At 41.8% G+C, this 11,241-nt stretch overlaps 2 protein-coding genes and 2 long non-coding RNA genes across 12 annotated transcripts; 1 reads left to right on the top strand and 3 right to left on the bottom strand.

Annotated features, from left to right (window-relative positions):
- Positions 1-145: 145 nt before the first annotated feature.
- On the bottom strand, positions 146-1,660 carry LOC136190027 (uncharacterized). Its single transcript, XR_010670503.1, has 5 exons — positions 830-1,660; positions 675-758; positions 523-617; positions 302-477; positions 146-232 (listed from the first exon to the last, which is right to left on the bottom strand). It is a non-coding gene; the product is annotated as an uncharacterized lncRNA (long non-coding RNA).
- A 579-nt stretch (positions 1,661-2,239) lies between these two features.
- Positions 2,240-4,890, top strand: LOC136189926 (acetyl-CoA carboxylase 2-like). 3 transcript variants are annotated; one of them, XM_065977990.1, is made up of 10 exons: positions 2,240-2,305; positions 2,358-2,742; positions 2,801-2,857; positions 2,907-3,263; positions 3,313-3,411; positions 3,460-3,548; positions 3,614-3,651; positions 3,714-3,794; positions 3,862-4,312; positions 4,368-4,890. In XM_065977990.1, the coding sequence occupies exons 4-9, from the start codon at positions 2,942-2,944 to the stop codon at positions 3,863-3,865; spliced, it is 633 nt and encodes a 210-aa protein (XP_065834062.1). In that variant the 5' UTR covers positions 2,240-2,305; positions 2,358-2,742; positions 2,801-2,857; positions 2,907-2,941; the 3' UTR covers positions 3,866-4,312; positions 4,368-4,890. The 3 variants fall into 3 exon arrangements, with proteins under 3 accessions (XP_065834062.1, XP_065834053.1, XP_065834070.1); XM_065977981.1 differs by having other exon boundaries at positions 3,714-4,312; positions 4,368-4,889; XM_065977998.1 differs by having other exon boundaries at positions 2,907-3,014; positions 3,063-3,263; positions 3,614-4,312; positions 4,368-4,886.
- On the bottom strand, positions 4,664-7,988 carry LOC136189895 (uncharacterized). 3 transcript variants are annotated; one of them, XM_065977925.1, is made up of 9 exons: positions 7,974-7,988; positions 7,901-7,915; positions 7,746-7,826; positions 7,674-7,688; positions 7,329-7,622; positions 7,179-7,270; positions 5,340-7,113; positions 4,862-5,284; positions 4,664-4,817 (listed from the first exon to the last, which is right to left on the bottom strand). In XM_065977925.1, the coding sequence occupies exons 5-8, from the start codon at positions 7,448-7,450 to the stop codon at positions 4,897-4,899; spliced, it is 2,376 nt and encodes a 791-aa protein (XP_065833997.1). In that variant the 5' UTR covers positions 7,451-7,622; positions 7,674-7,688; positions 7,746-7,826; positions 7,901-7,915; positions 7,974-7,988; the 3' UTR covers positions 4,664-4,817; positions 4,862-4,896. The 3 variants fall into 3 exon arrangements, with proteins under 3 accessions (XP_065833997.1, XP_065834016.1, XP_065834008.1); XM_065977944.1 differs by lacking the exons at positions 7,901-7,915; positions 7,974-7,988 and having other exon boundaries at positions 4,862-5,198; positions 5,250-5,284; positions 7,746-7,884; XM_065977936.1 differs by lacking the exons at positions 7,901-7,915; positions 7,974-7,988 and having other exon boundaries at positions 4,664-4,809; positions 7,746-7,884.
- A 200-nt stretch (positions 7,989-8,188) lies between these two features.
- On the bottom strand, positions 8,189-11,090 carry LOC136190009 (uncharacterized). Of its 5 annotated transcripts, none has more exons than XR_010670497.1 (11): positions 10,930-11,090; positions 10,253-10,377; positions 10,106-10,189; positions 9,894-10,048; positions 9,573-9,816; positions 9,505-9,519; positions 9,263-9,348; positions 9,195-9,209; positions 9,034-9,119; positions 8,804-8,890; positions 8,189-8,440 (listed from the first exon to the last, which is right to left on the bottom strand). It is a non-coding gene; the product is annotated as an uncharacterized lncRNA (long non-coding RNA). The 5 variants fall into 5 exon arrangements; XR_010670496.1 differs by lacking the exon at positions 10,930-11,090 and adding an exon at positions 10,555-10,916 and having other exon boundaries at positions 10,253-10,490; XR_010670495.1 differs by lacking the exon at positions 10,930-11,090 and having other exon boundaries at positions 9,894-9,908; positions 9,954-10,048; positions 10,253-10,911.
- Between the last annotated feature and the right edge of the window lie 151 nt (positions 11,091-11,241).

The following is an 11,241-nucleotide window of genomic DNA, read 5'->3' as shown; positions in this document are numbered from 1 at the left end:
TCCAGTTCTTCCCTAAACTCACAAATTAATTTGAGTACAAAATCTCCATCTACACTCAGTCCTACCGCCTATATTCGTGCGTTCCGACGTACATCAAGACGCAAATTAATTTGAGTACAAAATCTCCATCTACACTCAGTCTTACGTAAGTCTATTCGTACGTTCCAACGTACATCAAGACGCAAATTAATTTGAGTACAAAATCTCCATCTACACTCAGTCTTACGTAAGTCTATTCGTACGTTCCAACGTACATCAAGACGCAAATTAATTTGAGTACAAAATCTACACTCAGTCTTACCCGAGTCTATTCGTACGTTCCGACGTACATCAAGACGCAAATTAATTTGAGTAAGAAATCTCCATCTACACTCAGTCTTACCGCCTATATTCGTGCGTTCCGACGTACATCAAGACGCAAATTAATTTGAGTACAAAATCTCCATCTACACTCAGTCTTACGTTTTCAGTTCTTCCCTAAGTTAATTTGAGTACAAAATCGCCATCTACAGTCAGTCTCACCGTCTGTATTGATGCGTTCCGACGTACATCAAGACGCAAATTAAGGTGAGTACGAAATCGCCATCTACAGTCAGTCTTACGTTTTCAGTTCTTTGCTATAATCAAAACGGAAATTAGTTTGAGCAAGAAAATATTTATGCAGTCAATGCTACCTTATACTACTCGTGCGTTTAATGTCAGAATACTATGAGTAGGAAAACTCTTACTACTGTCAGTCTCACGTTTTCAGTTCTTCCCTAAAAGAAAGAAAGAAATAAAGACACATAATAAGGCAAGAAACCTTCAGCAGTACCATCTACAGCCTTACCTTGCTCTGTTTATGCATCCAAGCGTAATTCAAGAAGAAAATTAATATTCAAAGAAATTTCTTCTACAGTAAGGTTCACCTCTCCATTCTTCCACAAATAAATTAATTTGAGTAACAACCCTTATCTAACGCAAAATAAAGACAAAATTAAATTTAGCTCATCTGACCCCGCGGTCATTCTTTTTGCAAAATAATGTACTGCACAAATTCAGTTTCATTTATCTCTTTTGGAGGATTGCTAGAATTGCCAAGAATAAAAGCCATCCAGTCAAGAAAATTTCGGTTAGGCCCTTTGCCCTCACAAGGAAATTTTTGCCAAGAAGTATCGTGACTATATTGCTTTTAAGTCACGTGCAATTTCAACAGCTGTTTTCATTGTAAAATCATTGTACTAACAAAAGTGGGTTGAAACCTTTTTTTGATAAATTGTGTTTTAGCATCAATATGCGACATCATGCCGATACGCCACTTTCTACGTGCTCCTGGCCTCTATCAACGTTGTCCACAGCCTTTTTCTAGCCTCTTACCCAGACCCTTTCTCGCTCAAATGAGGAAGAGCCGAGCAGTCAAGAATGCCGGTACACGCGCCGTGGACAATAACAGCTAGGGACCCAGCTGGAGCTCAGTGCTGTGTCTGAGTTTTACCATGCACGTTTCGAGTCGTTACCGACACTTACCGTACGGTGTAGAGGAGTCGACCTTCGCCTACCTTGCCAAAGGAAGAAGTAATTATGCACGCATGCTCAGCATATAAGGCGTTGTCTGGAATTCCGCTGCATTTTTGAAGAAGACTTTATTAAATTCTCATACCGGCTAGTTTCTTGTCAGAATACACAAAGCATAGTGAAGTTTACAGAATCAATCAACCAATGAATCTGTAAGGACAGTGTAGGCGTGGTGTACAAAAAGCCCGTATAGAAAGATGATGTTGGTTGCCCGAATTGTGTCTCCAGTCCGCAGACTTCTCCCAAACCTGATGCAGAGAAGCTTTTACACGACTGGAGTTTCTTTAGCGGGAAAGCATCCGACATTCGGCAATCCCAAACCGAAGATCATAAAGGAATCCGACTGGGAAGAAATAGAAAGACTCGGAAAACCAGAAAACGATAAAGTGGTGAGCAGAAGCTTCTTTTTGTCGTCTCCAAATTCACCGTGGCTCAACAGACGATCTATGCGAGCCGTCGACAAGTGAAAGGAAGTCCGTGGAAATTAAATTTAGTAGCAAAGCAGGTAGAACAAAAAATGTGGACACACAAAATTCAAATATTCGAATTCGTTCAGATTCGCCGTCTTCCCGTTGACGAAGCAGTCAGGCAAATGCAGTTTTCACCCAAAAGAGCAGCCAAAACAGTTCTAGAGGTCTAAATGCCAAGAAAATTCAAGTAGAGCGGACTCTAAATCGACCAGTTTATGTATTAAAAGACGCCAAACAAAGAGGCTGCAGCAAATCCGGTGGAATAGAGCACTTATACATTGGTAAGCAAAAATTATTGATTGCAATTTTTTCATGCATGTTTGTATTGCTTAGACGAATCGTACGCTGGAAAGGGTACGTACAAGAAAATGATCAAATATCACGGTCGAGGAAGACGCGGAATCATGCACAAGCATTACTCACATTATTTCCTCAAACTAAGAGAAGGCACGCCTCCTCCGCCCAAAACAAAGAGAACAATGCAAAACCATAAAAGCACAAAAACCAAAGACCTTTGGTTGAGAAAGACTTCATTGTCCATACCAAATTGCCTCTAATTGATGACATAATTGAAGAGTACTTTGTCCATCACGTGCATCTTTGTTTCTTTCGCGAAAATAGCCTCGTGTTCTCCCTCGCTCGAAAATTCGCTGGCGTCGATATGGCGGCTCGTCAATCGTCTCCGCGATCGCACAGAGGCTCGAGCACTTCAAAAGAGGTGTGCAGCGGTCAACGCATACACGCCGAGTCCGTATAATGAAAAATATGACGCGCAGGTGGCCACTCCTGCAGAATTCGTGCAACGATTCGGCGCCAAAAGGGTCATAGAGAAGGTTCGTCGTGCAGCAGAGACGCTTTGAGGTCGTTTAGCCGATTGCTTAGGTGTTAATTGCGAATAACGGTATTGCCGCCGTCAAATGCATTCGATCGATACGAAAATGGGCCTACGAAACGTTCGGAAACGAGAAAGCGATTCGATTCGTCGCCATGGTCACACCGGAAGACCTCAACGTAAAATAATAATTAAATTGAATTTAGTTCATTTGGCGAATGCCGAATATATTCGAATGGCTGATCAATTGGCTCACGTGCCAGGAGGCGCAAACAATTACAATTATTCGAACGTGGACGTGATTGTGAACGTAGCAAAGAGAGAATCAGTTCATGCTGTTTGGGCGGTATGGGGACACGCCTCCGAGAATCCAAAATTGTTGCAGAAAAATGGAATCATTTTTATTGGTGCAACCTCCACTAATTGGACTATAGTATTATTGATTTATTTTTACAGGACCACCTGAGGGTCCTATGAGAACTCTGGGTGACAATTTCGCTTCTACAATTGTCGCTCAATCTGCCAACGTTCCCACGATGCCGTGGAGCGGATCAGGTGAACTAAAAGCGACGTCATTTGTTTTCTTAGTCTCTTATTTCTAAGGCATTCGAATGGAAAACGCCGAGCATCTAAAGCGGGAAGGCCTCTCGTCGTCTCTGAAGATGGATGTCGAAAATGGAGTACATTCTCCAGTACGTAATAATTGAGAAATCGATTTCATAGATTAGAAATAAATTTGAGTTCCCACTGTTTGAAGCCTTGGCTGGAAGAAGTGGCAATGGAAATCGCAAAACGGTTATTAAATCGGAAGACTTCGCGACGGCGTTTTGACAGACACGCTAATAATCAATATTTAGATTACCCAATATTCATCTTCAAGGTTGGAACCGAAATGCCTGGCTCGCTAATTTCATCATGAATGTGCAGAACAGTGAAACGTGCAGAACAGCATGTCATTTCATAAGTAAATGAACATTAATAATATGACTATTTATTTTCTCAAAGCTGACGAATATGGCAACGCAATCTCGTTGTTTGGATGCGAGTTCTCCATTCAACGACGACGTCATCAAAAAATTGACGGCGGCCGGCAACGAGACGTTGAATCAAATAGAAAAGACCGCCGTTCGATTGACGAAAACGTCTGGAAACGTCAACTCGGAAACCGTCAAGTATTTGTACATGAGAGATGGGCAGTATTATAATTTTTTGGGAATTGAATCCTCGTCTGCGGGTGGGTTACATGCAATTTTTTCAAGATGAAAACAGAGGAAGGACTGGCAGAGAAATGTTTTACGCTTGATAGAATCATGAAGGAGCGCTGATTGCCTGCACAGAGGAATTCCCATACCATTAGCACCACAAATCAATTCAGTTATATAAAAAAATACTCTTTTCATACCTGTCTTTTCACGGAAGATCGCGCGTTCTAACAATTCCTGACACGAGTCATAGGGTCAGTTGCATTTAAGAACTCTGATTTAGAGCTGTACCTATTTATGGTTGTATAGATTTATGGCAGAAATGAAGACTTGAAGGGGCTAATGAGTCTCGCCTAAAGGGATTTCTCTGAAGATGGGACAAGAGCTGCGTCTCATTCCAAAAGCGTGCACTAATCTAAGGAAGCTCAGGTATCTGCCGTTATAACGGCAGATACCTGCTGTTTTTAACGCGTGACTCCTCCATTTCATTCTCCCTGCTGTCTTCTTTGATTTACCTGTAACCATAAAAAATGTGATTTAATCCTCTGTCACAGCCTAAACGCTTTGTCAGAAAATGACAATAGTTGAGGTGGTGGCTCCGGCAATTCTGTATTTCACAGTCGTCAAGATTCTATAGTGATGCACAATGAAACTAAATAGAACAAAGTCAAACACCGTTTATCAGCAACAAACAAGGCCGTCAAACAATACCAGCAGAGCGCATACAAATTCCAGCTACGCAGTTACGATACTATATACCTAAAACAAGAACGTGACAATGAAAAAAATTACCATGGCCATACCTGTGCTATTGCAATGAAATAAGAGGCGTCAGACGTTATTGCACGCTGTCAGGATCACATTTGAAAACGTCTGATATCAAGGCGCCGTAGCCTTCCTTTTTCAAAGCAAGTATGAGCTGTCTTCTTGTGGCTCTTTTATGATGCTTTTGTGCCCAGGCGTCGAGCATTGCTTGAGCTCGATCTCGATTGTTTTTCTTTTCTTCAAAGCCGTCCAAGTCATTGGCTCTAAACTTTGGGTCGGGCCCAAGAGCCTCTCCAACATGCCTCCATTTAGCCCTAATTTCTTTAGCTACATCAATTCGTTCATCATCAGAGACAACGTCGTCGAGAGATGAGCCTGACGGGAGCATGTAGACAACACTTAGGAACGAATCAAAAAGACACTTACCGTCTGTCTGAGAACCTTCTGTAAAGCATCTCATCCTTGAAGTGAAACAAAATGTTAGCATATTTTAAACATAACATACTTTAACCTTACCTTGGCGCTGTTTCGAACCACAGCTTCATGCAATCAAGCTCATCCTCATTTAGCTGACTGGCTCCGTCAGTCAGCAGGGTCCACATTGTCGTTTCCATTGAAAAGTCTTTCATTGAAGCGAGGCTTTTCAACAGAGCAGAACTGTCTTCGATTTTCTTCACTTGACAATAGAATTCCTCCTGCAATCCCGCCATGCCTCGTTGTTTTGCCTCATTCACGTTCTTGATAAGCCACTCGCGCAATTGGCTGCAACGCGATTGAAGACGAGCCTTCTGCTCTTCTTTCAGTGGCTTCTCTTCATCAACAGAGAAAACTGTTACACTGATGCAATTTCTCGAGCCTTGGTAGAGAAATTCTGCGTTCACGCCCGGCGACAATGGGAAAATCAGTCTATTTCTCTTCAACGGCACGGCGGACGAGAGACGGTAATCTCGAATAAGACGAGTAGCCAAGCGAAAGAAGAGCGCTTCGGGGAAGAATAAGACGTCCTTAGCATAGACAATAAGCGGAAATGAAAACGACGCTTTCTGAATGAACGCTTGGCTGTATTTTGTTTCCTGCGTAAAATCGTCTTGTAGAAAGCAAGGAGCATAGTAGCCTTGCTCTTCTGATCCTTCTTCCTTTTCTACGAGAACGTCAAAATGACAAAGGATGCTTTTTGCTGATGCGTAGTCCCGCTCTTTAACTTGGGCTTCACTCAACAAGTAAATTACCAACTTATGAGAAAGAAAGCCAGAATCAATGGCTATTTCCCAGTCCGCGCCAAGATTGGCTGGGAGATTCGATTTAGAGTGTGCTGAACCAACAAAAGAAACCAAGAGATTGAATAGCCAATTGGAATCATGAAAAACAATGTTCTGAAGCTGCGGAACGTCTGGGAAATAGTAAACAGCACCCACATGAGTTAGGTGCAACAACGCCTTTGTCAATTCCTCATCATCAAAAATGCGACATTTCTCCGCAACTTGTTTTACTTCCTTGAGCCTTGATACAGAGCGTCCTGTTATTTGCTCGAGTTCGCCCACTGCGTCTTCAAATTTCAGCCAGCGTGCTGGTTGTCTCTTTTGTTTCTCCCAGTAGGCATCCGTCATTGTGTCAACTCGATTTCTAATTACCTTGGCAGTAGGATCTTCCTCATCTGAACCGGACGTCTTGTTCTCAACGAGGAAAAAACCCAGTCCCGACGATGGACGAACGAAATGACATTGACAGGCTTGTTTTCGAAATAATTCTTCAAGACGTTTATCGTTTTCGCTAATGAAATCAACGACAGACGCTTCGCCCTTCGCGCATCGAGCTGCGGCTTCCTCAGCTTCCCAGCGGTGAGTTGCAATACGGAAAACCGCCGGAAATTCGACTCTTTCTGCCTCGCCAAGAAATGCACCATCCTGTTGCTCTACAGGATGAGCGATGTGCACGGAAGAAGCCCAATGTTTGAGAAAATCGCCGTTTGTCTCCATTCGGCAAAGTTTCTGTTCAATTGGATTAATGTTCTCGCCTTCCAATATTCGGTAAGTCGACTTTGCTTCTTCGGTGAGAAGCTCGGCGCCGTTGAAAACAAGCATGTAGACGGAGAGAGCGCCGGGAGGCATGAGCGCCACATGAGCCGCCAAAAACGGCTCTTGCCCTCCGAAATCGCAAATTGTCATTAGGGTTACCTTCGTCTCATCGCCGAATCGAAGATGGTCGTTTATTAAAGCTTCTACTTTAGCGAGTTCCTCTTCGTTCAGCTTCACTTCGTCGCGGCTAGACAGCCTAGACTCGGAGCTAGAGTCTAAAAGACGAAAGACGAGCTCACCATTACGCGCGATAGTCAACTTTTTCGTCGCGTTTTCAAACCTTCCGTGAAGCAAAACAAGCGCCTTATACGTCTCCACAGACGACCGAAAACTGATATTGATCTCACGACGGGTCTCCTCACGACTCTCTTGCTAAAAAGTCCGAACAACTCACTCGATCAAAGCGTTCTTCTAGAACATATAATATTACCTTTTCACGTCTAATTGATCCGTGTTTGCATTTCCAAAATGCTCATTCAGCGTCTTTTTGTGCTCCTCTCGAGTCAATAGCTGCCACTTACCTGAAGTGGTGCCGCCTTGGGACTTCATCATAGTAACAGCCTTCCGAAGGTCGAGGCCACACGTGCTCTCCTGTTCTTCAAACTTCTCACCAAAGAGAAGTCGAACGAGGCACGTTTTTCCAACTCCATCCTTCCCGATCACATTTAGACGAACTCGAGCCACTTTCACGAAGCCCTCGCTCAAACAAGAATCTTGCAAATCCCTAAAATAAAGTTGAAAATTATTTCAGTTTTTCAACTACAATGAAACTAGCCTTTCCACTATTTCTCTAAACAGGTAACATATTAATTTGAGTTCAGACATCACTATCTAAATTCAATCTTACCTCCTAACCGTTTCAGTAATGTAAATCAAGTCGCAAATTAAATGTCAGTGGAAGATTTCAATCTAGAGTGAATCTTACCGCCTGTTCATGCGTTCCGACGTACAAAGGAACGCGAATTAATTTGAGTACAAATGTCCATCTACACTCAGACTTACCTTTCCAGATTTTCTCTAAACTCAAGACGCAAATTAATTTGAGTATAAAATCTCCATCTACACTCAGTCTTACCTTTCCAGTTCTTCCCTAAACTCACAAATTAATTTGAGTACAAAATCTGCATCTACACTCAGTCTTACCCGAGTCTATTCGTACGTTCCGACGTACATCAAGACGCAAATTAATTTGAGTACAAAATCTCCATCTACTCAGTCTTACCTTTCCAGTTCTTCCCTAAACTCACAAATTAATTTACAAAATCTCCATCTGCACTCAGTCTTACCGCCTATTTTCGTTCATTCCGACGTACATCAAGACGCAAATTAATTTGAGTACAAAATCTCCATCTACACTCAGTCTTACCGCCTATTTTCGTTCGTTCCGACGTACATCAAGACGCAAATTAATTTGAGTACAAAATCTCCATCTACACTCAGTCTTACCCGAGTCTATTCGTACGTTCCGACGTACATCAAGACGCAAATTAATTTGAGTACAAAATCTCCATCTACACTCAGTCTTACCTTTCCAGTTCTTCCCTAAACTCACAAATTAATTTGAGTACAAAATCTCCATCTACACTCAGTCTTACCCGAGTCTATTCGTACGTTCCGACGTACATCAAGACGCAAATTAATTTGAGTACAAAATCTCCATCTACACTCAGTCTTACCTTTGCAGTTCTTCCCTAAACTCACAAATTAATTTGAATACAAAATCTGCATCTACACTCAGTCTTACCGCCTATATTCGTGCGTTCCGACGTACATCAAGACGCAAATTAATTTGAGTACAAAATCTCCATCTACACTCAGTCTTACGTGAGTCTATTCGTACGTTCCGACGTACATCAAAACGCAAATTAATTTGAGTACAAAATCTCCATCTACACTCAGTCTTACCCGAGTCTATTCGCACGTTTCGACGTACATCAAGACGCAAATTAATTTGAGTACAAAATCTCCATCTACACTCAGTCTTACCCGAGTCTATTCGTATGTTCCGACGTACATCAAGACGCAAATTAATTTGAGTACAAAATCTCCATCTACACTCAGTCCTACCTTTGCAGTTCTTCCCTAAACTCACAAATTAATTTGAATACAAAATCTGCATCTACACTCAGTCTTACCGCCTATATTCGTGCGTTCCGACGTACATCAAGACGCAAATTAATTTGAGTACAAAATCTCCATCTACACTCAGTCTTACGTGAGTCTATTCGTACGTTCCGACGTACATCAAAACGCAAATTAATTTGAGTACAAAATCTCCATCTACACTCAGTCTTACCTTTCCAGTTCTTCCCTAAACTCACAAATTAATTTGAGTACAAAATCTCCATCTACACTCAGTCTTACTGCCTATATTCGTGCGTTCCGACGTACATCAAGACGCAAATTAATTTGAGTACAAAATCTCCATCTACACTCAGTCTTACGTGAGTCTATTCGTACGTTCCGACGTACATCAAGACGCAAATTAATTTGAGTACAAAATCTCCATCTACACTCAGTCTTACCCGAGTCTATTCGTACTTTCCGACGTACATCAAGACGCAAATTAATTTGAGTACAAAATCTCCATCTACACTCAGTCTTACCTTTCCAGTTCTTCCCTAAACTCACAAATTAATTTGAGTACAAAATCTCCATCTACACTCAGTCTTACCGCCTATATTCGTGCGTTCCGACGTACATCAAGACGCAAATTAATTTGAGTACAAAATCTCCATCTACACTCAGTCTTACGTGAGTCTATTCGTACGTTCCGACGTACATCAAGACGCAAATTAATTTGAGTACAAAATCTCCATCTACACTCAGTCTTACCGCCTATTTTCGTTCGTTCCGACGTACATCAAGACGCAAATTAATTTGAGTACAAAATCTCCATCTACACTCAGTCTTACCGCCTATTTTCGTTCGTTCCGACGTACATCAAGACGCAAATTAATTTAAGTACAAAATATCCATCTACACTCAGTCTTACCTTTCCAGTTCTTCCCTAAATTAATTTGAGTACAAAATCGCCATCTACAGTCAGTCTCACCGTCTGTATCGATGCGTTCCGACGTACATCAAGACGCAAATTAAGGTGAGTACGAAATCGCCATCTATAGTCAGTCTTACGTTTTCAGTTCTTTGCTATAATCAAAACGGAAATTAGTTTGAGCAAGAAAATATTTATGCAGTCAATGCTACCTGATACTACTCGTGCGTTTAATGTCAGAATACTATGAGTAGGAAAACTCTTACTACTGTCAGTCTCACATTTTCAGTTCTTCCCTAAAATAAATTAAGACACATAATAGGGCAAGAAACATTCAGCAGTACCATCTACAGCCTTACCTTGCTCTGTTTATGCATCCAAGCGTAATTCAAGAAGAAAATTAATATTCAAAGAAATTTCTTCTACAGTAAGGTTCACCTCTCCATTCTTCCACAAATAAATTAATTTGAGTAACAACCCTTATCTAACGCAAAATAAAGACAAAATTAAATTTAGCTCATCTGACCCCGCGGTCATTCTTTTTGCAAAATAATGTACTGCGCAAATTCAGTTTCATTTATCTCTTTTGGAGGATTGCTAGAATTGCCAAGAATAAAAGCCATCCAGTCAAGAAAATTTCGGTTAGGCCCTTTGCCCTCACAAGGAAATTTCTGCCAAGAAGTATCGTGACTATATTGCTTTTAAGTCACGTGCAATTTCAACAGCTGTTTTCATTGTAAAATCATTGTACTAACAAAAGTGGGTTGAAACCTTTTTTTGATAAATTGTGTTTTAGCATCAATATGCGACATCATGCCGATACGCCACTTTCTACGTGCTCCTGGCCTCTATCAACGTTGTCCGCAGCCTTTTTCTAGCCTCTTACCCAGACCCTTTCTCGCTCAAATGAGGAAGAGCCGAGCAGTCAAGAATGCCGGTACACGCGCCGTGGACAATAACAGCTAGGGGCCCAGCTGGAGCTCAGTGCTGTGTCTGAGTTTTACCATGCACGTTTCGAGTCGTTACCGACACTTACCGTACGGTGTAGAGGAGTCGACCTTCGCCTACCTTGCCAAAGGAAGAAGTAATTATGCACGCATGCTCAGCATATAAGGCGTTGTCTGGAATTCCGCTGCATTTTTGAAGAAGACTTTATTAAATTCTCATACCGGCTAGTTTCTTGTCAGAATACACAAAGCATAGTGAAGTTTACAGAATCAATCAACCAATGAATCTGTAAGGACAGTGTAGGCGTGGTGCACAAAAAGCCCGTATAGAATGATGATGTTGGTTGCCCGAATTCTGTCTCCAGTCCGCAGACTTCTCAGAGAAGCTTTTACACGACTGG

This window comes from Oscarella lobularis, chromosome 1 (genome assembly GCF_947507565.1).
Source record: "Oscarella lobularis chromosome 1, ooOscLobu1.1, whole genome shotgun sequence".
Classification (NCBI taxonomy): Eukaryota; Metazoa; Porifera; class Homoscleromorpha; order Homosclerophorida; family Oscarellidae; genus Oscarella; species Oscarella lobularis.
Note: the sequence above shows the minus strand (reverse complement) of the source record. Positions and strands in the feature narration are given on the sequence as shown.

Excerpts from the sequence above, each read along its gene's own strand:
- LOC136189926 (XM_065977981.1), top strand. The coding sequence starts at position 2,942 with ATGCATTCGATCGATACGAAAATGGGCCTACGAAACGTTCGGAAACGA. Across the intron at positions 3,412-3,459 it reads GATGCCGTGGAGCGGATCAG|GCATTCGAATGGAAAACGCC; the intron begins GTGAACTAAAAG and ends CTTATTTCTAAG. Across the intron at positions 3,549-3,613 it reads AAAATGGAGTACATTCTCCA|CCTTGGCTGGAAGAAGTGGC; the intron begins GTACGTAATAAT and ends CACTGTTTGAAG.
- LOC136189895 (XM_065977925.1), bottom strand. The coding sequence starts at position 7,450 with ATGATGAAGTCCCAAGGCGGCACCACTTCAGGTAAGTGGCAGCTATTG. Across the intron at positions 7,271-7,328 it reads GATCAATTAGACGTGAAAAG|CAAGAGAGTCGTGAGGAGAC; the intron begins GTAATATTATAT and ends CGGACTTTTTAG. Across the intron at positions 7,114-7,178 it reads CTTGTTTTGCTTCACGGAAG|ACTCTAGCTCCGAGTCTAGG; the intron begins GTTTGAAAACGC and ends TTCGTCTTTTAG.